General features: G+C 53.0%; 2 protein-coding genes across 2 annotated transcripts in view; one reads left to right on the top strand and one right to left on the bottom strand.

Moving 5' to 3' along the window:
- Positions 1–1034: 1034 nt before the first annotated feature.
- Gdf7 (growth differentiation factor 7) lies at positions 1035–10198 on the bottom strand. Its single transcript, XM_052186141.1, has 2 exons — positions 9741–10198; positions 1035–7078 (listed from the first exon to the last, which is right to left on the bottom strand). The coding sequence occupies exons 1-2, from the start codon at positions 10105–10107 to the stop codon at positions 6081–6083; spliced, it is 1365 nt and encodes a 454-aa protein (XP_052042101.1). The 5' UTR covers positions 10108–10198; the 3' UTR covers positions 1035–6080.
- A 9793-nt stretch (positions 10199–19991) lies between these two features.
- Hs1bp3 (HCLS1 binding protein 3) overlaps positions 19992–22801 on the top strand; it is a 29820-nt gene continuing 27010 nt past the window's right edge. The window contains exon 1 of the mRNA XM_052186140.1: positions 19992–20070. Within this exon, the coding sequence (XP_052042100.1) occupies positions 20039–20070 (32 nt within the window). The 5' untranslated portion in view covers positions 19992–20038. The remainder of the gene's footprint in view (positions 20071–22801) is intronic.

The following is a 22801-nucleotide window of genomic DNA, read 5'->3' as shown; positions in this document are numbered from 1 at the left end:
ACCCAGGACCGACCTACACAGCATCATGCCATGCGCAGGTCCAGGGTTCAGCAACAACCTTCCCAATGAGAGGACTGGAAGCATCTAGTTATTTATACTGAAGGCAGGATGGAAAACAGTCCTGACGTTTTCAGAACAGCTTACCTCATCTGCTGAAAGGGCAAGTCCCAGACAGTGTGTTAAACCTTGGTTTTTGGGTTTGTTTTGTTTTGTTTTGTTTTGTTTGGGTTGACTCTGTATGACTCCTGACAGGCTGGCTCCAAAAGTGAGGCCCATTCCTCAGGTCATCCCACAATCCTCAAAACAAATGGCGGATGCCCTCCAGGGGAATCAAGACCCTCACTCCTGTCTCGGGGAAAGCCCCACCCCACCCCCACCCCTGAACATCACTGCCTTGCAGATTTGATCCACTGAGAAGTCAGGCAAGGGCTTCCTGTTGCCCACATGAGCTGTTTGAAGGGGGCTAGGCTGTCAGGAGGATCTGGAAGGACTGTCTAAGCAGGGGCAGGTTGTGCACAATTGCTGCAAACAAGTATCTTGCAGGCATGGGCCACATGCACACACACACCCACACACAGACACACACACACACACACACACACACGGGGGAGTTGAAATTGTGTGCTTTGAAGTGATCAATTCACATTTGCTTCTAGCTCAGCAGGACTTCTGCAACACCTTTTCCACAACTCTTGTTTTGGTCTACCGTGTGTACGGGCCAAAAGGGCCAGACATAATTCTAGATAATGACAGTCACGAGTCTGAGGGCCCTCGATACAGAACATGGCATCTTATCCCACCTCTAGACATTGGAACTGGGGGGTGGTAGATTCCACTACTGGTCATATGGAACACTCCATGACTACAGGAAGACAACTCCATGCCCACCTCCTGCCCGGCCACATCTCCAGCCACCACCAAACAATAGCAAAACAGCAAAAGCCAAAGAGCTGGCCTTCTTCTGGAAGTCTGTGTAGCACAGTACCCACAGTGCCTTGGTTTGGCTTCAGCCTCTTCTGATTTCCTTAGGCGGATTATTAAAGTATCCACTGAAAGGGATACGAAGTTCTGGACTACAGATTCTCTCTCACCACTCCCTCTGAAAGCAGAGTTTCCACTCTGGAAGGGAGTTCACCTGATGAGCTAAGTGTGCCTCTCACACCTTCACACCAAACACAGAAATGAGTCTCAGGAAGTGTCTGTGGTTGCTCCAGCCCTCTCACCATTGGAAGGGATGCATGCGAAAGAAACAGGTCCTGGCTTTGCCTCACATGCTGAAGGAGGCCTGCAAGCTCGGCACTAAGCAGGAGACATGGACCATTGCCAGGTGACAGGTTTGCCGCTAAGAGAAAGACATCGACTGACCAACCAGAGCAAGAGAGCCTTGAAATTCAGCCTCGTCTTCGGTGACCCCACACCTTCCATTGGTCACGTTGACTTAATGTAATGGCTGCCACTGCTGCTGCCAGGAAGCACCAGCCCCAGTTCCACCTGGCTGGAGGTCTGGAGCCAAGCGTAAGCTATCTGCAAACACAGCGAAGACTCGGGCGGGGCTCAGTTAAGACAGATGTAGACCGTCCCCCAGTCCCTGGATGATGATTCTCGGAGCTCACAGTCACTGACTCGAGACAGCAACTGCCAGTCTCACGGCAGCCAGGGCTTTGGCCGTCTTAAGAACAGGGTTCCCTCGCCCCACTTGGGGTGCCTCTTTGTACTGTTCTCAGCTCTGGCACAAAAGAAGGGGAGAAAAACAACTTGGCTTCAGCCTAAAGCTACAAAGGGATTTGCTACAAAAAGCAGAGTTTGGGGGTGGGGGTGGGGGGAGAACCTAGATAAACCTCTTGAACTCTTCTCATTTGGTGCGTCTTAATACTTAACTCTGCCACCACTTTCCAGGTCATGTAAAAGAAGGTAAGGTCATCTGACCCCTTCCCCCAAATCACTCTGCTGGTAACTTCAGCCAGATCTTACCCCCGTGGCATAGAGAGGAGACCCTGGGAGGGCAGCCTACCTCCACCCTTGGCTCCTTTACTTTACCTAAGACCTGTGGGCCGCCAGCAGAGCACGACTCACCCTCGCTGTCACCAGAGAGGACTCACAGCAATCCCCAAAACCCAGTCACCTGGCAGGCTCAGCCTGGATGTGGCCAGAGTAGCCGCATTCTCCAACACAGACCAGCTCCTGGCTGCTGAGGAGCCAAACCCCAGGGCCCAGATCCTGGCCTCTCCTGCACCTGCTTCAGCCTGGGTAGAAAACTGAAGCAACGTCTGAGAAGCTCTGGCATAGGCTGGCATTTAGATAAGGTGGTAGGCGCGCACAAGCCCACACCCTCAGAACTCTGGCCATGTGGCTATGGCTGGGATTATTTGAGCTGCTCTGGAATGTCTGAGCAGCTTTCTAGGAAGAATCTTAGAACCTTGGGACTAGAGCAGTTGTCATTTAAGGGCCAGGTGCTGAAGATCTAGGCAGGGAGATGACTGCCTATGACCGAGTTGCCTCAGGTGACTCAAGAGATGTGCTGTAAAGCCCTGGTACCCCTGTGTCCTCCTACAAGCTGGGCCCAGGCTACACTATGAAGAGAGCTGACTCATTGGTGTACAGAAGCCTTGACTCTAAGACTAACTGGAGACATCAGCTGACCACCCCATGGAGATCTAGTGACGTCTCACCCACTCCGCCAATTTTGTAGCAACTTTGTGGTGTCCTCCACATCCTCTCTTCCCTTCCCACCCCTGACACTTACAAAAGGGAAATGGAGGCCCACTGCTCCCTGACAGAAAACTGCTTTCAGACCCCCCATCCTCCGGACCCAGCTGCTGAGTCCATTAGAGAGGGTATTGCCTCTCTGTACCTGGCCCCCAAGAGGACTCTCTCTAAGAACCATCAAGGCCTGAGAGTGTGTTCTCTACTTTCCACTGCCTTTTCAGGGAGGACTCGAAGGAGGAGCTAGCCTCTTGGGGCATAAGATGCTCTTGGAAAGAATGTGCCCAGATGCCACCGTACTTTAAGAAGGAATGCAATCTACAGCTGGCCGCTCTTGTGCTGGCCTTGAATGGGAGGAGCTGATGAGATAAGAACCTGTAGGATTTGCAGCCAGAGTATGCCCAGGCTCTCTTCAGGATTCACATCCAGGGTCTGTCGCTGCTGACGCCATGATGGTTGTCAGGGAAGGTCAGCATGGGACAGAGAGCTCCACTGGCCTTTGGCAGCACTACCACACAATGCACAAGCTTATTACCCCATGCCATTTGAGCACAGAAATGCCAGGAAAGTGGGGGCAAAAGCTGAGCATGAACACTACAGCCCAGCGCAGCTCCAGACATTTTTCCTCACAATGAGATTAAGTAGCCGACCACCCTCTCTGTTTGGTCCAGCCCAGCTGCTTGGTAACCCCAAATCCCACAAGGCCAGAGTCTAGGAATCCTGAAAATGCCTTCCTGCCAATGGAGGGGGTTACCTTAATCCATAAATTATGGCTTCAAGCAGCAAACCAGACCAGCTTGGTGTCTGGCGGGACTGTGGGCCCAGCTGGCTGCCTCTACTTCCTTAGTAGTGCTGTCAGTCTTCCCTCACTTGAAGTAGTGCTTCAGGATATCTCAAGTAGCAGTGCACTGTTCCCCAGCAACGTGGAGAATTCTGTTTACTTCAGAAGGGAGACTTTGGTGATCTCAGGCTGGAGAGGAGGGGACACCTTAACAGACATGGTCTTTGCTTGACTACAGTACCCAGCCAGGGACAAACTCAGCTCTGTCCTGGTCACCCAGTCCTCCTAAACCCTAGATGACAGGCAGATGATGAAGAGTGTTCCCAACTGCGCAGGCAGCAGCCTTTCTCCGCCTCTTGGCAAGCTATTTTAACCACATCCCATCTGTCTCACATGCGGTTGGCCCTTTTGTGGTCATAAAATACATCCTCTAGAAGATGGCCATAGGAATCAGAACCAGAAGAAGGGCACAGTTGCTAATTCCACAAAGGATCGAGGGAAACCTGGGAGAAGTTCTGATCATTCAGGCCTCAGAGGCAGAGGACAAAGTTGACCATTCTAATGACAATACCCTTCTGTGGCTGCAGCCTCAACACAGGGAAATACTCTCAAAACACCACTTTCTTGTTAGAAAGAGGTCATCAAGTTTAAAGGTGGTGGGGACCAAAGAATATTTCCCTACTGTACAACAACCAAGCTAAATCAAGTTATTTTTCCCCAAATATTGTTTGGCCTAGTCACAACAATTTTTTAAAAAGTATTAAAATGTTTTTCTTCTATACAAAAGTAGTAAACACCCTAAATTTTTCTCAAAAAATAATCGTCAAATGTAATTTTCATTGATTTTTTTTTCTAAACTTTCTAATACAGCTTTTAGCTCTACAACCATCTTATTCTCCATTGTGACATGAGAACAGCCACTATTAAATCATCTAAAACAGAAGAGGGAGGTTTCTCTGGCAGACTCCAGAAATCTGGATACACATTTCTGCCCAGGCACCCCCCTCCAAAAAAAATGAAATTATCAAGAGTAGCCACTTTGTGATTTAAAAGAAAAAAATGATGAAATTGTTGCAGTTTCTGGTTACGGAGATTCCCCCAGTCATATCAGTTCACATTCTAAAAGGAGAGAAGTCTTCATTTTAAGAATAAATTATACATGGATTATTTTCCCCATTGGGAGGAAATTTTACAAAATGAAAAAGGACTCTGGTGAGACTCTTAAATAAATTAGCTGAATCTAAATTTTCATCCTTCCTGTCTCTCAGGAGTATCGACTAAGAACTAAAATACCTGTAAACTGTCCTGGGCCTTGGCATTCAAGACAACAGCAGAATGAATTCCTCTCCCAAAGCCTGAAGTAGAAAACCTAGGGTACGGTTAAAGTGGTCCTCAGAGCCCTCCTCTCAACAGGTGCAGCCCACTTTCTGTTTCCCCAGCCACTGACAGGAGGCTCCAAAGGATGAACTGGCACCAAGGAATCAAACGCCTCTGCAGAACCAAAATTCTGGAGATGGGAGACAGGCTGCCTGTTCGCTCCACAATGTCTGAGCAAGAACTGCTTCCTCTAGTCCTGCAGGTCCAGGCTGTGTGTTTATGTCTGACAAAGTTGTGTGGCTTCACTCCTCCTTGCTGTCACACTGTGCCCCCCCCCCAAAAGCAACGAACACAGTAAAAGGCACACACAGGCTACCACAGATTTGATAGCGAAACATAAACACTCACTGCCTTTTGGAGGACCTGGGCTGAAGCTGGTGGCCCCAGGATACTCTTTCCAGCCTCTGAGGAACTCCTCTTGGCACACTCTTCCACTCACTGCCCCTTTTACAGCCAGTGTTCTACCTTTCTCCTACTACTGCCTTCTAGATGCTTCTAAACCTGGCAGATCCTATCCTGTTCCTCACCTCTCCTGCATCTCACACACACCCTCAGGAGAAAACGATTCTTTCTACATTCCAGAACATTCCTAATTGGAATAGATTTTTTTTAAAAAAAAAAAGTCTGTATTGGCATTTGCAGCGCAGCACAACACATTCTTTTGGGTAAAGCTTCCTTTTCAAAACTGAGACCGTACCACATCAGACTTGTTTAGGAGATGAGTGCCTCCTCCCAAGCCCCAGTGGTTCCTTGAGTTTTGAAGATTCCCAGTGCCCACCTCCAGAGAATCTGGGTATTACAACCCTGTAGCAGGATTCCATATCCAATGTCAGGAATCCAGCCACCCAGCAGGGCCACACCACCGCCTCCAACTAAAAGGAGAATCTAATGCTAACCTTGGATTTAGTGCCAATTTCTACTTGGATTTGGTGCCAATTACTGCAACATAAACACAGACGCCCCTCCCTCTCCCAAAAGGGACAGTGGTTTGAATCAATGTTAGCAAATAAGGTTGGCTCTGATTATATCTCTCTGCCCAAGACATCCAGCGCCTGCTATCCACAGTAGACGTGTGTGAGTGAAGGAGTGTGTAAATGTGAGTGTTAACTGTGTGCTCTCCTCTGTGCTGGCAGTGGCCATAGTCCGCCGTCCCTCCGGCCTGATGACACGTGCTCTTCAGCTAAGGTCCTGGGCGGCAAGACCCTCCCCAGACCGCATGCTACCTGCAGCCGCAGGCCTCCACCACCATGTCTTCATACTGCTTGTAGACCACATTGTTGGCGGCGTCGATGTAGAGGATGCTGATGGGACTGAGACGTGCGGGCACGCAGCAGGAGGCTGGCGCCGCGTCGGGCGCCATGGAGTTGAGCAGCGTCTGAATGATGGCGTGGTTGGTAGGCTCCAGGTGCGAACGCAGCGGAAAGTCACAAACGCCCTCGCAGTGGTATGCCTCGTAGTCTAATGGCGCGATGATCCAGTCGTCCCAGCCCAGCTCTTTAAAGTCCACATGCAGTGGCTTGCGACTGCAGCGGCTCCGGCCTCTGCGCCCGTGGCCCCTGCCTGCGCCGCCGCCACCGCCGCCGCCGCCACCGCCGCCACTCCCACCGCTTCCCTGCGCTCCCCGAGTCCCAGCCAGCGCGGTCCGCCGCCGCCTGCGACCGCCCAGGGTGGCTTTCCGAGACCCAGCGCCTGGTCCTGGATCCGGTGGCGGCTCTGCGGCGGCCCGGAGAGCGCGGGCCTGGGCGCGGATCTCCCGGAACAGACTCTCTCTCCTCTGCGTTCGGGAGGAGATCACCAAGAGCGCGCGCTCCTCGGCCGCCGTGCGGCCGCCGTCGCCACCGCCCGGCCAGCCGAAGCCCAGTCGTCTCAGGGCCAGCGGGCTGCTCTCCGAGCCGGTCACCGCGCGCAGCACCAGGCAGAACTTGCGGGAGGCGCGAGGCCAGCGCCGGTGGCTCTGCACCGCGTCCGTCACGTCGAATGCTTCCCAGCGCGCACCATCCAGGGGCTCGGCGACCCGCGAGTGCAGCAGGTGAGCTGTGCCGGCTTCGTCCCGGCACGTGGACAACAGCAGCCGCGGAGGGAGGGTCGCACTGTGCCTGTCTGGCTCCCGAGACCTCCGGCGCAGCACGCGCAGCTCGGCTTTCACCACCTCATCGGCTTCAGAGAGGCTGGATACGTCGAATAGAAAGCTCTGGCCTGCCTCGGCCGCCGATTCGTCTGCGGGGAAGGACAGAAACAGAAAGAGCGGGGTAAAGCAGGCGCACTCGGCAAAGGGGAAGGTGGCTTGGCTTCCTTTGGCTTGGCTATTCTTGATACATAATGTGACCCAGAAGGGGACCTTAGGAGCCGGCAAGTGTCCCCGCATCTGGGTTCCCGCAGGAATGCTGTCAATCTGCTCCCTGGGAAAGGGATTCTTTCTTGTCGCCTACACCTGAAGCTTTCATTCTCCGACCACCGCGACAGCCACAGATATACACACCTAATCGCTGGACTGTGGGGCCCAAGTGAGCACCACCGCACCTCGGGACCGAAAACTTAAGGCTTACTCTTTAGTTCTGCTGTCTGCTCCAACGTCTTACCTTTGCCGAAATGGTAGGTCAACTTTCAGGGCGACCTGAAGGACAAAGGGGCCCAACAGAAGGCGCTCACACACTTTCCAAAGAACTTGCTTTGTATGACAATTGCCCCTTACAGCTGAGCTGAGCCTCAGAGAAGCTACAAGAACCTCTGGCTGTGCGGGGATAAAAACGAAAACTTCTCATTCCCTAAAAACTCTTCTCATTCCCTTTGGTTCTTTTTCTTCTCCCAACCCAGCCTAGACACCATCACTGACCCCGGTTTTCCGTGCAAATTGGACCCTGAGAATTGTCCAGAAACGGAACGCACAAGCACCGCTCCAGCCCACCCTGTCTGTTCAGCCAGGTTAGCAACAGGTTCTCCCAAGCCCTCGGAGAGCTTTCATTCTTGGTCGCCCTCGTCAAGCCTGCTCTTGGCTCCTTCTGGTGCACCGTGGCCACTAAGAGGAACGGAAAGGACAGCGGGACGCAGGGAACCTTCACGGAGGGATCAGAGGGGGCAGCGGCTGCTGCAGGGGAGGCTTACTTATTCTTTTGCTCCGGTGTGATTTATTTCGGGCTTGGGGTTTAATTTCTGGTCATGGGCCCTTTTTCTTTTGGGGTGGACTCAGACAAAAAAAGAAAGAAAGAAAGTTTAAATTCCACCAAAGAGCAGATAAGGCGTTGCCTTTGAAGGGGATTCATATGGTTTCGTTTTGCCCCATCGGAGAGACCATGCAAACTCCCCCCACCATTGGGGATTTGTTCACCAACCATGGACGCCAGGCCCTTGCGGCTACAATCTGGGTGTAGTGTGCTGTCTCCAGCGGCTCTGTTCTAACCCGGAGCTGGTGGCAGCAAGCTAGACAGAGGTCCTGGGCTGTATTCCCAGATCCTGCTTTTCCCCCAAAGACCCTTCTCTGCACCCTCCACCTCACCCTGCTTCCTCGGCCTTGCTACCTCCCCAGGGAGGTAGAGTGAAAAGGTGACTGGCCTCTGGGTCTTGCTAGTCGAGCAGAGCCACACACAGGAAGGATTTAGCTTGTTTTATAACCTTGTACACCGAGCCAGCGCTAAATAAAGTCTGACGCGTCTGCTACGTTAGGCCCTGTCCCATCTCTCTCGCCATCTGCGGCTTGGGAGCATCCTATGGAGGGACAGGTTAGGAGTTCTCCCGGATTCTGTATACTGGGATTGGAATTTCCTGTAAGGATCCCACCCTTGGAATACGCATGCTGGTCCTAAGTGCCCCCGTAGAGCCCAAAGGACCATCTGGACCTGAGATTTCTATGTATGGAAACAAAGCTGTTTGCACAAACTTGATGTGCACTGGGTGTGTTTCTGAGATGGGTGATGTGCAGTGGCCACAGCCCATTTTCCCACGCTGGTATCAAAGGCCTACAGACTGCCAGAGGCCGCCTGGCCTTACTTTCCAGACCGGCTTGCCTTCCTTTCCCTCTTAATTTCCAAGCTAGATCTTTGGCTGGGCAGAATTGAGGCCAAAATTACTTGCATTTCCGCCTGAAATTAGTTAAATTTTCCCTATCTGTCTGCTTTAATGACTTCAATGGAGATTAATAAAAGCCAGATGACACAGGCATACTGCAACTGCCCCACAACCCCACCCACATCCTACCTTTGGAGGGCCCAGCGCAGGATAAGATGTGATACTTGCGCTCCAGGCATCCCCTTCCTCCCCACACAACCCGAGGTCCTGGTCTCTGGCTGCTGGGGCCTACTGCCACAGAACACAGGCGCCCAAACTCTCTTCCCATACACAAGCCACCATCTGCCCGCCCGCCCGAAGCGGCCTGCCTGGGAGGGGTCCTCCTGATACCCATTTACTTTAATCGGACACCAGCTTCACTACCCCGAATTCCCCTGAGCTACAGTTTATGTATAGTACCCAGTCCCCCGCTGGAAACAAGGAACTGCCATCACTGCTAGTCCCTCTTGGCGGGAACTCAAAGGCCCCAACTCCTGCTCTTCTTTCTTCTCCCAGGGCTCCAGGCCCGAGGCTACACTAGACCCTTCCCCAAAGAAGTGGACCTTGAACTCCGCTCTGCTTGAGGGGAATCAGCCAGCCTGTTATAAAGAGCACTTCACCCCCCTCAGCCCTCAGAGACCAAGCCTTGACTTGCACCACAGTCCAGGCTTAGGGGTTCCTGTGCGATGACTTCAAAGACGACTTTTTCTCTCTAACACCTGAGGATAGCTCTAGAGACCATAGCTCAGGGTCGATGGAGCAGAAGCTTGCCTCCCCTGGCTCGTCTCGGGCCAGAAGCACACGGGATGGACTGGTGCGCAGAAGACGCGTAAAGTACCTTGAGTTGCTTGATCTGTGAAGCCGGTGATCGTGTCCACACGACCGTGCCCTGAAGCGACCGCGGCCGGAGCCCTACCCTCCAGGCTCCGGTAAAGCGACATCATGAAGTGGTGTGGCACCACCGAGCCGTTCCTGAAGGCAGAGCCCGCAGCGCGGCGCACAGCGCGGGGACCGGGAACCGCAGCGGCCTGGCGAGCTGAAGGGCCTGGAGCCGGAGCGAGCGTCCGCCCGCCGTCGCCACCCTCGGGGCTCCAGGCTGGTCCTGCCCCCGCCGCTCGGAGCACCGCGGCAGCTTCCAGTCCGTCGCGGGGACGGCAAGCGCTCAGCAGCCAGAGACACAGCGCGGCGGCAGCACTCAGGTCCATGGGCTCCGTGGGCCGGCCGGCCGCGCGACACGGGCTCCGTGGCTCCGGGAAGTCCCCCGACGCCTTTTGAACATAGTGTTTAATAATGGGGGAAGTGTGCGCAGCAAGCCGCTGCCCCCCTCCTCTCCCACCCCACCCCCGCGCAGCGCTCGGAGCAGCGCCCCCTGCTGAACGCTCGACCCGCAGCGCTGAGCCCCCCAACTCAGGCCTATCGCGCAAAGCAGGGTAGAAGCCGCCTCCCCTCGCTGTAGTGCCTGGTCCCTGTCCTTGCCAAGTGAAGGCCATGCGCCCGAGGCTCCCGCCACAACGCGGTGCCCCGCCTTCCCTCCCTAAGGCACTGCGAGCCCCCCCTCCCCGCCCCAAGACCTCAGCGCTCTCCTTGGCTGGAAGATGGGGCGTCGCGCGTACCCGCCCAGCTTCCTCCCCACTCTCCTACGGAGGAACACCGCCCTCCCCGCGATCTTGCGAGTGCTAGGGATGCCAGACCCGGGCCAAGACAGGACAGGGCCCCTCCCATCCAGCTTTCTTGCCTTGAGCCCCTTTGACGGATGCTCATTAGGGAGTTACTAGGGATGTTTACGGTACACATTTGGATGCCACCCTCTCACCTCCACAGCCCTCTGAGGATAACAGTTGGGAGGCCAGAGCAAGGGAGAGGATCTGTGATGAAAGATGAGTGGCTGGAGGGAAAGATGGGCGCGGACCCGGCAGTCGGAAAGGAAAAGCTTTGGGTGGGCATCTTGAGCCAAAGCAGGAGACAAAATCTTAAAGAGCTTAATGAATTAGGAAGGCGGGGACTAGCGGATTCCCATGCAAAGAAGGGTTGTGTTCGAATGTGCAACCAAAGTGGTGACCTTCAATCTGCCGTCTGTGGGGCGGGGAGGAGGGAGCAGGCGATCACATTTCTTCAAGGTCTGCAGGGCAAAAGGCTACTGGTATGTCCGCGTGCAGCCACAAGCCCAGAGGCAGGGCAGCAGAGCCAGGCAGGGCAGCAGAGCCGTGGAATAGCGCTCTGATGCCAGTGTGGTTATAGCACACTATGAGCTTGTGTGGAAAGGGCCACCTCTGGCCTATGCCTGGGAGACCCCTGAGCATGCAGACACTGGGCTTTTGTTTGGCTAACTTCTTCTCCACTCCTGCTCTGAGGAGGGAAGTCGCCAGCAGCAGCGTGTGTGTCAATATGGTTTAGGCAAACTCCAGAGCAAGAATGACCAGATGATGATCAACTGTCATGGGGGAGAGGGGATTTAAACGCCTGGACCCCAAACCCTTTACCTTAACATTGCCCTGGATACCACACTCAAAATCTAAGCCAGTCACAGATCGAAGTGCTATCTAAAAGCCTCTTCCTAATAAACTATAGCCCAGGCTCCGGTGTTGGGGAGTCTTATACTCCCTCCCCACCCTCTGGATAGACCTAAGGGGCGGGAGAGGGAGGGAGGGAACACAGCACTCATTCTCTGAAGCAATTCCTCCTCCTTCAGCTGGGAGGCTTGGGCCAAGGCTGACTCTGGGGCAGCGATGTGAGGTCTTAGAGTTGGAAGGTTGGAAGAGTTGGAGTTAGTGACAGACCTGATGTTACCTCAGTCTATAGCAGGCACGTGCGCACCTGGACCGGACCACAGTCTGTGCTGCCTGCCTGCCTGCCTGCCTGCCTGCCTGCCTGCCTGCCTGCCCAGGGCCTTCCTGCTGTTGCCCAGATGGTGGGCATCTGGGATGACAACCTATCTTTGGTGGCCAGGTTGGGGAATGAGGCAAAAGCCATAATTATGGGTTTCTTTCTTTGGGTGACTGGAGGAGGTGGCTCTAGTAGGGGGAGACTTCCTGGTGTAACTCCCTGCCCACCCAACCACCCACCCCTGCCCACCCAACCACCCACCCCTGCCCACAATGGCCAGCAGGGCTCTGTCTGCCCAGAGGGACACTGCATTCTGCTGCCTCTTCACTGGCCTTCTTTCTACAGACACCACTTGTGTCCAGACTTCAAGTGTTTCACAAATCAATTCTATGTTTGGAAAACAGAGCCCTGGCCTGCACCGCCCTGGTTCCAGCTCTGGTTTTGGCCACTAACAGTCTTGGCCAAAGTCCCTCCAAGTCCCCTCTGCTTGTCTTGCTTTCCCTTTTTCCAACTGTACACAGGGAAGAGTGGGAGGGATCTGGTCCTGTCGGCCCAATGGGTGCTGAGTGTTTCTTGACTACTTGACACCCCTGACCCTAGGCCACCTTGGGGCTCAGCGGGTTGGGATAGGTTGGTGATTCTTTCTGCAATGAATTCACTTTTGTTTGAGGTTAAATGTCCTGGTCCATGCTTCTGCATGTGGCTCAGATGCAGATTGGAACAGAGGTGCCTCAGTCTCTTGTTCCCATCCCCTAGGATGCTCTGAGCACTAGCAGAGTCCAGAGCAGAAGCAGGTTTTATGAGGTCACTGTAAGCTGTTAGAGGAGAAGAGGCCAGAGGTTCAGCACAGGCTGCTTCGCTGGGATTAAAGGTGTGGGCTGCCACTGCCCGGCTTTGTAGCAACTTCTTATTGCTAGGCACTCTTCCGGGTGCTACAAACCCATCAATACTCGAGACAAACTCATGGAGGGCCAGGGTGTGCAGAAGAAAAGGCCAGTAATATACAAATACCTGACAGACTACCAAGGACGTTCCCAGGGCCTTGATGAGAGAGGTCTTATTTTGTCAGCAGAGACCACACTGAAGCCAAGAGGAAGGCATGGAGGTATTGGAGGCCTGCCTGGCTCTGTGCCTCTTCCTTCTGCTGAAGTGATACTAGCCACTTGTCACTGCCCATTGCCTTACATGTCCCATGCCATCTTCTCCTCACAGCCCCTCTATCCTGTGATAGATTTGGCTTTGTTTGTTTGTTTGTTTGTTTGTTTGTTTGTTTAGAAAGTTGAGTCACAACAGCGTTAACTTTGCCTGGGGCCAAGTGATAAGTAGCCCAGCCTGGAATAACAAACTGTCTTGGCGCAGATTTTGGTTTCCACTAAGGAAGTGAGCATGTAAGGAACTCTGATCTGCTAATCCCCTCCATGACCCTCCCTGGCTCTCTGGAATCTTCTCAGCAAAGAAGGTGACTCTAAGGTTCTGGAGAGGGTTATGAGAGAACTCCCCAGTGGACTCTCCTTTCTGCCTCTGCCATGAACTGGGAACTAACTCACCGTGCTTGGGAAACAGCCCGGAGGACAAGCAGCGGGGACACCTGTCCTCCAGATCTCTGGCTCCCTCGCCCAGAGCTCCCAAGGCCTGTGAATGAGCACCAATCGGAGGTGAAACTTCAGAAGACAGAGAAAAAGAAGGTCGAGGAATTCCCTCAGCCATTCATCCTTCACTGTGCAAATCCTCCTGTTGAGGAGATTGCCCCTCTTGGATCCACAGCCCCAAGCCTAGCCCTTGAGGGGTCCACTTTTGGTACAGGGAGCTTTCCGCCTGAGATGCCAGCCTTTGGAGGTGTGCTCTGCCACTGGCTGAATGCCTGACCTTGGCTTTGCCCCAGGACTCACTGGAAAGCGGCTGCAGCATCCCAGTGGCAGAGGGCAGAGTTCAGGGATGGTGGGGAGCAAACGAGACAGGAAGTCTTCACCTTTGTTTCCTGTCTCTATGGTGATCAGCCCCAGGACGGTCAGGAGGAGTGGGGGCCACATTTTTATCCCCAAGTATTCTCCCTGGGAATAAGTTCCCTGTTTACTGCCCCTGCAGAATCTATTGGGTTATTCTGAGCACAATGCCCCTGCTTCAGTCACAAAACCTTCTTAGTTTAGACCAACTTTCCATGTCAAGTTGCCTTTGCATATCCCAAGCAGCCTTCTCCATAACAGATTGGAAGGCGGTTCTGTAGTCTGCACCCACGAGAGCTTTCAAAGTGGCTTTCAAAGTCCCCTTGACAGTAGGTTCCCGGGATCATGCTGCTTTGAAATCTGGTCTGAAATCCTATCACAAGAGGTGTTGGGATGGCTTCTGGGTACTGGAACTTAAAGAAATCCAAGCTGTCTGTAGCCGGCTCAGCTTTGATGGTCCTCCAGCCACACCCAGATACCTAGGCCTCCTGTGTTCTCAGAGGAACAAGAGGTCCCTTAGAAACGGACTGCCTTGCAGCCCGCATGATCCAGGAGAGGACGCCAAGTCCTGCAGCAGAGAGTGGCGGCTTGCAGCCTGGAACTTAGAACCACACCTGTCTCTGTGTCTGGCTGACCCTTTGCTCTCCACTGAGGTCCAGAACATCCTGGTTCTGCTCTGCTGAGGGTGCCAGTGAATGAAGTGGGGAGTGACCTGAAGCTCTCTGTCCTGGCCACTGGCTGGGGCTCTGGGTCCCCGAGAACACCCAATGTGTGCTCCAGAAAGCCAAGAGACCTGAACTTAAGCGGCCGTTTAACCTCTGGCTGCAAGCCCCTCCTTCTTCCTGGCTTTGCCTCCTGCTCATTATAGTGAGACTGAGGGCAAAGAAAGATGGAGGAACAGGAGTATGTCCTCTGAAGAAGCAGGGTACCAGTTTAGAGCTCCCTAAGAGGAGATGCAGGGAGAGAAGAGAGAACCTGTGCAGCCATCTGTTGGCCTCTTCCTTCTCTTCTGATGACACAATCCCCTCTACTCAGCCCCTAGAAAAGCTTCATGAGTCTCTCCAAGAAAGACCTGGGAGAGCAGAAATACGAATTCCAGAAAGTTCTAGCACAGCACCGGTGTATGCCCAGGGTCAGGCTTCCTCAAGCTGCAGGAATTTCCCATGCTTAACTAACTCTAACTAGGCTGCACAGGTTGCCCCCAGCAACAGCTCTGGCATTCACACTGGGGTCCTCAAAAGCCCTGGCCCCAGGCCTCTGGGCGTGGCCTGCTCCGCGGCCCAGACCACCCGGTGGGGGAGGGGAGGTAACGGGAGAAGATACAAGGGTAGCTTCTTTCCCAGAGGCCTTCCTCAGGGTACATTTCTGCAGCTCCTATTCCGGACAAACTGCAGAAGACTTGTGGATAGTGCCATCTGCTGGCCGGATTGTGCAACAACGCCTGGCTGCGTAAGTCCCGGAACTATTAAACTGAGATGACCACATCCAGGGAAGTTAAAAGAAACAAAACACTGCAGTGTGGGGAGGAACTTGCCTTCAAACCACCATTACTATAGACTTCCTTTTTGACCTTGACAGAGTTGACCTCTATCCACAATCCCAGCATTCAGGAAGCAAAGAGATTTTGACTTTCCAGCCAGCCTTGGGCTGCATGAAGAGACAGTGTCTCTCCAAACAAAGCCTCTTTCAATGGGAATAGGTGTGGCCGTGTTGGAAGACGTGTGTCACTTCAGGTGGGTTTTGAGGTTTCAAAAGCCCACACCAGGACCCAATCCCCCCGCCCCTGTCCCCTCTGCCTGCTACCTGCAGATCAGGGTGCAAAGTTGTTTTCTACCATAGTGACGATGCGCTAAAACTGTAAGCAAGCTCTCAATTAAACGCTTTGGGCAGGTGTCTCTTCGCAGCCATAGAGCAGTAACTAAGACAGCATCCAAAATTAAAAATCAACAAGGGCTTTTAGAATCAAAGCTGCCGTTGTGCAATAATTTGGAATGCCCATCCCTCCACCTGTGGTCAAAGAACCCAGGGTTTCTGTTCAAGATTCACAAAGGTGAAGGGGATCTGGATGGTTCGTGCCTGCCAACTTGACACAAACTACAGTCACCAGGGAAGAGAACTGCAAGTAAGGAATTGCCTTTGTAAAATTGGCCAGCCAGCATGTCTGAGGGACGTTTTCTTCATTAGTGATTGATATGGGAGGGCCCTGACTACTGTGGGCATTGCTACACTTGGTGTTCCTGGATTGTATAAGAAATTGTATAAGCTGAGCAAGCCATGGGAAGTAAGTCCGTAAGCGGTGCTCCTCTATAATCTGCTCCAGTTCCTGCCTTGAGTTCCTGCCCAGGCTTCCCTTGATGATAGTTTGTAACCTGCAAGGGGGAAAACAACCCTCTCCTCCCCTAGGCATGAAACATCATGACTAGAAACACAGTAGTTACTGTATTGCTAGTAGATGCTATGTTACTAGTGGATAATAGTAATATAACCTGTATCTTAGTAGAGAAGCACACCAATTCTGGGGCAAAATTAACTGTTATCTGGGAAGATGGGGCAGAAGACCGTGAGCCTGCAGATCAGAAATAGATGCAGACACCAGAAAGTAGCTTCTAGTCTCAGACAAAACTTTAAGCTAACTGGGACCTAATAAGTCTCCCGATTCCTGAAACAGATCCACTGAATAGATACTCAAGCTGACTCAGGTCTTGGGACCGTGTGGCAAAGGCCTCTAGGAAATCTGTCTGCAGAAGGTACCCTGAGGCTGTCCCACAGAGAACAGTGCACCTACAAGACTCATTTCTTATGATATAAGCCCACATTAATTTCAGGTGCATCAGCCGGGCGATGGTGGCGCATGCCTTTAATCCCAGCACGTGGGAGGCAGATGCAGGTGGATCTCTGAGTTCGAGGCCAGCCTGGTCTACAGAGTGAGTTCCAGGACAGCCAGGGCTATACAGAGAAACCCTGTCTTGAAAAACAAACAAACAAAAAAACAAAAAACAAAAAACAAAGAACAAAAACCCCAAACAAGCAAAAAGAATTCAGGTGCATCAAATGACTTACAGAAAACATGAACACAATAAGCACATTATGGGAACTGGTACATTGAGCGAGCTTGGATCGGGAATTATTTTCTAAGTACAATTATTTTGTGGAAACCACTAAGGGTCATATTCACAACTGGAATTTAATTGTAAAATCTTGAACCGTGCATATAAAATATTCTAAGTACAGAAATGACTTTAACTAAACGGTCACACTCAACATTACCATCTCAGGGAACACCAATATCTCCTTGGTCTCTCCCCACGCCAGTCATGGGCTCTTTCAACACGGTGATCCCCAAGGTGCTGTCCCCAAACCCATGCTCCTCAACAACGCAGTTATGGGGGGTCTGCTGCTTCGTTGGTAGTCATGTCTGCCATTAAGTGAGAGGTGATTTGTGTTGCTTTGTAAAAACAATCTGTCTCCCTCTTCCTCTCTCCCTTTTCTTCTCTCTCTCCCTCTCCACTGTCTCCCCCTCTCCCTCCCCTCCCGCCCCCCCTCCTCTCTTTCTCTCTTCCAGGATCATGAATTTTTCCATATAACACACACCATCCAGCACCTCTGCTTCAGGAATCATGTGCCATCAGATCCCGGGTTCTTCTGTCTTGAACACATCGGCTCCAAACTCCTGTTGGTGTCTCATGCTCACAAGATGGCCGTCTTCATCACCAACATTAAGGCTCTTTTCAGGCAGAAGACGGGACTTTTCTCCTGGTAATACAACACCGTCACCCCCACCCAAGACTTTTTTTTTAAAAGACTTATTCTTAGAAATGGGAATGATGATTCACTCATTTGCAGAAATAGACATGTCAAAATGTGAGTTTGAGGCCAGCCTGGTCTATAAAGCAAGTTCTAGGAAAGCCTGGGCTACACAGACAAAAACACTGTCTTAAAAGGCCAAAAAAATTTAATTTATACTGTGCTCGTATGAATGGTGTGTGTGTGTGTGTGTGTTTGTGTGTGTGTGTGTGTGTGTGTGTGTGTGTGTGTGTGCAAAAGCCAGAAAAGAGCATCAGATCTTCTGGAGCTAGAGTTGCAGGCAGTTGTGAACTGTCTTCTGTGGGTGTTGGGAATAGAACTCTGTGCTGTGGAAGGGCAGCGGAGACTTCCCATTGCATTCCAGAGGAAGGCATGTGGCCCCTTTGGGCCACAAGGGAATATGACAGTCAATGTATCCGGAAGGCAACTGGTGCCTTCTGACCTCCAGCGCTGTACATTTTGTCTCGCTCCATGCTTCAGACCCCATCAGCTGGGCTCTGTTAGGCCCATTTCTTCACAGAGAAAGCTAGAACAAGAAAATTTGCTTTTTCATTTCTTAGGTGTGGTTCCAACTCCTCCTGGCAGAGTTCTTTGTACCCCCAACTCCTGCTGTTACTCATGTGCTCTCCATCTCCAGGGTGTCCTTGTGTCCCCAGAGCCTGCTTTCTCGTCAAAATCTCCAACTAGTCTCAGGTGGTCAGTGAATACTGACCAGTGAATACAGTCAACCTCTGCAGCCCCAGGCCTGAGCTGTGTCGGTGAGCACCAGCTGGATGAACAGCAAGATGGTGGTGCCTACGACTTAGCCACATGGAGATGAGCAGACTCCTTGAGCATCAGTTAACGGACAGAGAGAATGAGCAGATTCTCAGACAGCCCACCCTATTAGAAACAAAGAGGACATCCGGATGCTGGGCCAATGTTTAGACATCCCCCTGCAGACTCTGAGTGTCCCTCACACCCCACACAACCCCAGAGGCCTGACTCCCTCTGGGAGAAGCACACAGGGAATGGTCCTCCCAGGGTGAGGCGGGAGGGAGGAAAATCTTGGGCAGCATGGTCTTTGTTACCACTGCTTTAGCCGTGGAGTTGAGCAGGAAGCACACAGTATCAGATTCAGATCCCGCATTCCAGGTATTGTACACGATTATGCACTGGAGCCTGTGGGACCCATGGAAGCAGAAAATGGAATTGCTATCAAGGAAGCGGGTCACTTCCACAGGAATCCTGGAGTGCTCTTGGCAGGCACCAGGTGTGCTGAATTTCCTGGAGGGCACAGGACAAGCCCAAGTCACCGGAAAGTCCAGCTCATTAGCTCGCAAGGTATTGGTGGCAGGCATGCTAGCAGCCTGGGGTTTCCTGGCAAATCCCCCATTATGGTTTCTGCTTTCCTAAACCCCCTCAAAATATTTCTTCAGGACTCTCATGTGAGAGGTTTCATCTGGAAAGACTGTCTCCTTTCCACCTAGGACCCCACATCCAAGTCTCGCATCCCCAGGTCCTGAGCATAGATTCAATGGCCTCTATATCCCAAGTCCTGAAGCCTTTCTTGTTCAAACCAGACTCACCATTTTACCAAGTCAGGCTCCTCCAGATGTCCAGCCACAAAACAGACCACCATCTAGCCACTCCCATGAGCCAAACCACAGCAACATCTTTTTAAACTGTGTACACACACACACACACACACACATACACAGACACATACACACTCCTACACACACACACACACACACACACACACAAATAATAAAGGAGGGAACATAATATGTCCCTTTGGTACTTCTGGTGTGGCCCAGCATCTGTAGCTACTTATCACCACTGGAGAGAGCAAGGGACAGACAGCAGTTTGTACCTGTCACCTGGCTCTGGTTCCTGTCTCCTGGGACACTGGCAGAGACAGGAAATGGCAGGTACTTTCTAGTGGGGTAGAGAGTCAGTCTATTCCCAGCGGGTCCATTCCATCAGCGACACACAGAGTAAAATGTCCAAGACCTCCTCCTCAATGCAAAGCAAGCCAGGCCACGGACAAGAGAACTTGTATGGGGGGGGGGGGGAGGAGGGAGTGGGAGGAGGGAGGGAGGGAGAGGGAGGGAGGGGACAGGAAACCTTAGGAGAAGAGCCCAAAAGAGAGGCCGGAGGTCTGTTGTGTTCAGTGCACAGTCCCCAAGCCTAAAGGGACAGAGTACCAAATGGGAAGACTCCTGTGGACTGAGTGACTGGCTGAGTGAAAACGGCCCTTCGAGAAGAGAATGCTTTTGTAGCTAGGAGAGAAGCCTGAAAACCAGCGGCTGGGTTCCTGTAGCCTTAGAGGTTACGCATGTACTAGGCTTAAATGGCACGAGGTGCCAGGCTTAAGAGGTGGCTCTGGGGGGACCTGGGGAGGGTTGAGCACCACAAGCCCCTCACTACTCCGAGGCCACAGCCACTGCGATGTGCACAGCCGCTGCCACCAGGGGGCGGGCAAGGGCAGGGGAGGTGGCGCTGCGCCCGAGTGGGGCGGGGCGGGGACGCAGCGACGCCCAGGACGCCAGATCCCGTGACCGTCCGCCAGCCCGCAGCAGATATGCAGTCCCCGGCGGTGCTCGTCACCTCCAGGTGAGCCAAACCCCCAACACGCACGACCCAGACATCCCAGCGGCTGATAGTTTATCCCGCTGCACCGCACACTATCCTGCTGGCGTGGTGGCGCGCGGTCAAGAGTCCCCGTTTTACAGACAAGGAAACTGAGGCCCCCTCTATAGGATCAAGCACTCATCCAAGACTCCAGGAAGGCCTGGGATTGGAGAGATAGCGCTGGCTGGGGCAGGGCCTGGCTTCCTGTCCCTGCGCTCTTGGGCGTCATTTCTTCCGGTCCCCCGAACCTTTCTGCGCCAAGACCCTGGCAGTTGCTGCTGGAGAGCGCGCAGGAGCTTCCTCAAAGGGCTCAGAGCAGTGTGCAGCCATCCAGGGCCGCATTCACAGCTAGGATGAGGTCTGGAAAGGCTTGTGGGCAGGATGGGTGTCCTGAACTTTAAGGATTTTCGTATACTCCGCCTTTATTCCCCAGCCCCCTCCCCCCATATACAAACTTTAGCCAAGATGAGTAAACGGATGCTTACCCAACAGGAGCTCAGTTGTACTCCCAGTTCCCTGACTAGGAAAGTACGTTTCTGTACAGAAGCCCTGATGTTGAAAGTTGCTTGCTCTCTTTGGTGTGGTAAGAGAGGGTGCAGGCCAAGTGCGCATTAAGAGATGTCCCTATGGCCCTGTGAGCTGTTCCCTTTCACTGTGCCTCAGTTTCCCTTCCTGTAGAGAGAGGTTCCATCTAAATAGTACAGGAGCGGTCAATGTCCCCGTGGGCCACACCAAGCAGACCCAGGACTGTGAGTTTGGTGCCAGTGCCTAGGAAGGGTAGTGCAAGCTTCCGTTGGTGCTAGCATGCTCACGGGTGTTAGTGGGCATGGTGTGCTGCAGATGGTGAGGCGCTGCCTTTGAGAAGCGTTGCCACCAAAGCAAACACTGAGGTGGCCCTGCGCCCTGGGTCAGCTGATGTGCTGGGCACCTCCCTCCGGCTTCGTGCATCTACCACCCAGCAGGCGTTTTCTCCGAGACCCCTTCTGTGCTAGACACTGGTCCGGGTTCTAGGATACTGATGTGAGGCTTTGGTGGGGAGGGAAGTCAGGTGACAGACGTGTGGCCAAGGGATATCTTTCTGAGAGAAGTCCCCCAATGGAAAGAACTATATATAGAAGGGAGATCTTGCAGTGTGTGCTTAGCAGAAAGAGCCACGCTCCAAAGGCCAGTGCGCTGAGGTGGACGGAGCATGGAGACTGAGGGGGCCCGGAGAGGCCTGCAATCAAGAAAGGCCATGAGGTTTCACTCTGAGGGTGGTGAGTGTGGTGGGAAGCACTGGCAGCCTGGCCACGGGAGCAGGGGGACAGAGAGCCTGCGGCGGTGGCGGTGGCACCCATCTTCTACAGGTGCTGGCCGGAATCCACACGGAGCAGTGAGGGGGGCAGGGAGGAGGGTCAAGGCCTGATTAGGTTCTCCGTGTAATTTGAATGATCAACTTTAGGGTCGGCAAATGGTAAGGTTGTAGGGGAAGGAGAGGAAGACCAGAATATGGATATCAGCTGAAAGGCTATACTGTCCTGAGCTTACTGCCTCCTGGGATGGTGAGGGGTGGGGCGTATAGGCATTTGTTCAGATGGGTTGGATTCAGATGGTTCAGATGCATGATTGGCAGTCGAATGGAGAGGCTAGGTAAGTAAGTAAGAGGCGGATGGTTTGAAGGGAAGAGTCGACCACAGGTAGGAATTGGGCCGCCCTTGGCTTGGGATACTATGATGCCTTGAGTCTGGGTGAGGTCACTGGAGGGCAGCCGGATCAGGCTGAGCCATGGGAGTAAAGTTAATAGGACCCAGAAGGGACCTGTAATAGCCACATCATGACTGTGCCGCTTGGTTTAGGACATAGTGAGTGTACTGTGCCTGCGAGCCATCCATATCCTGCAACTGCTTGCTTTTGTGATTCCGGCTGTACAAGGACGCGCCCAGCGCCCAGACCGTGCAGGTGTTGGCTGAGGCTGCTTCCCTTGTGTGTCTGAACAGTCCCAGCTGAAAGAAGATAACATGCAAAGCTTGAGATGTTTATGGTCTCAGGCTTCCAGTGGAGGGACCCAAGTGTATCTTTCTCGCACGTCCCGGAGTGATGCTTATACTGTCCAGGGACCAACCAGTTCATGCGAACTCTGTGTCTGGATGAGGCGGAGTCCCAGGCTGACTGCTCTTGCCTAAAAGTCAGTAGTCAGGAGTTTCAGGGAAGGACAGGAGAGCATAATTGTGCCAATCCGGGAAGGATACGGAAATATAAGCGTCGAGGCACAGGAGCAAAGAAGCTAAACAAGGCTTTTTAAAGTAAGCTGAGCCCTAGGCGTGAAGACAAGGGAGCCAAGCCGGAGGGGCAGGGAGTCTTGTTTGGTCCACTCAGCTGGCAGAACCAATCCCAGGGCTCTAGGGACCGGGATAGGACGTGAGTTCAGTTCCTGGTGTGTTGTCCGTGGGAAACCTCCGTGGGAGGTTCCGAGTGGGGCTTAACCGATGTCTCCCATCGTCTGCCGTTCTGGGAGAGCAGCCTTCCTCATTACCATGGCCCAAGACCTCCGCAACAATCCTAAAGAAAAGGCGCCGCATTTCCCTATCTCCCGCCTGGGATTGCTCCCCAGAACTCCCTCCGCGAAGATAAGCTACTTCCGGTTGGAGCCTTTGTTGAGGTCATTTCACGCATCCACCTGCAGGGAGCGCCAGATTCCTCCGCCATATCTAAGCCTCTGCTCCTATGCCTCCTC

The sequence above is a fragment of the Apodemus sylvaticus genome, chromosome 6, assembly GCF_947179515.1.
Source record: "Apodemus sylvaticus chromosome 6, mApoSyl1.1, whole genome shotgun sequence".
In the NCBI taxonomy this organism is placed as follows: domain Eukaryota; kingdom Metazoa; phylum Chordata; class Mammalia; order Rodentia; family Muridae; genus Apodemus; species Apodemus sylvaticus.
This window is presented reverse-complemented; position numbering and strand designations above follow the sequence as displayed.

Excerpts from the sequence above, each read along its gene's own strand:
- Gdf7 (XM_052186141.1), bottom strand. The coding sequence starts at position 10,107 with ATGGACCTGAGTGCTGCCGCCGCGCTGTGTCTCTGGCTGCTGAGCGCT. Across the intron at positions 7,079-9,740 it reads CACAGATCAAGCAACTCAAG|ACGAATCGGCGGCCGAGGCA; the intron begins GTACTTTACGCG and ends CCTTCCCCGCAG.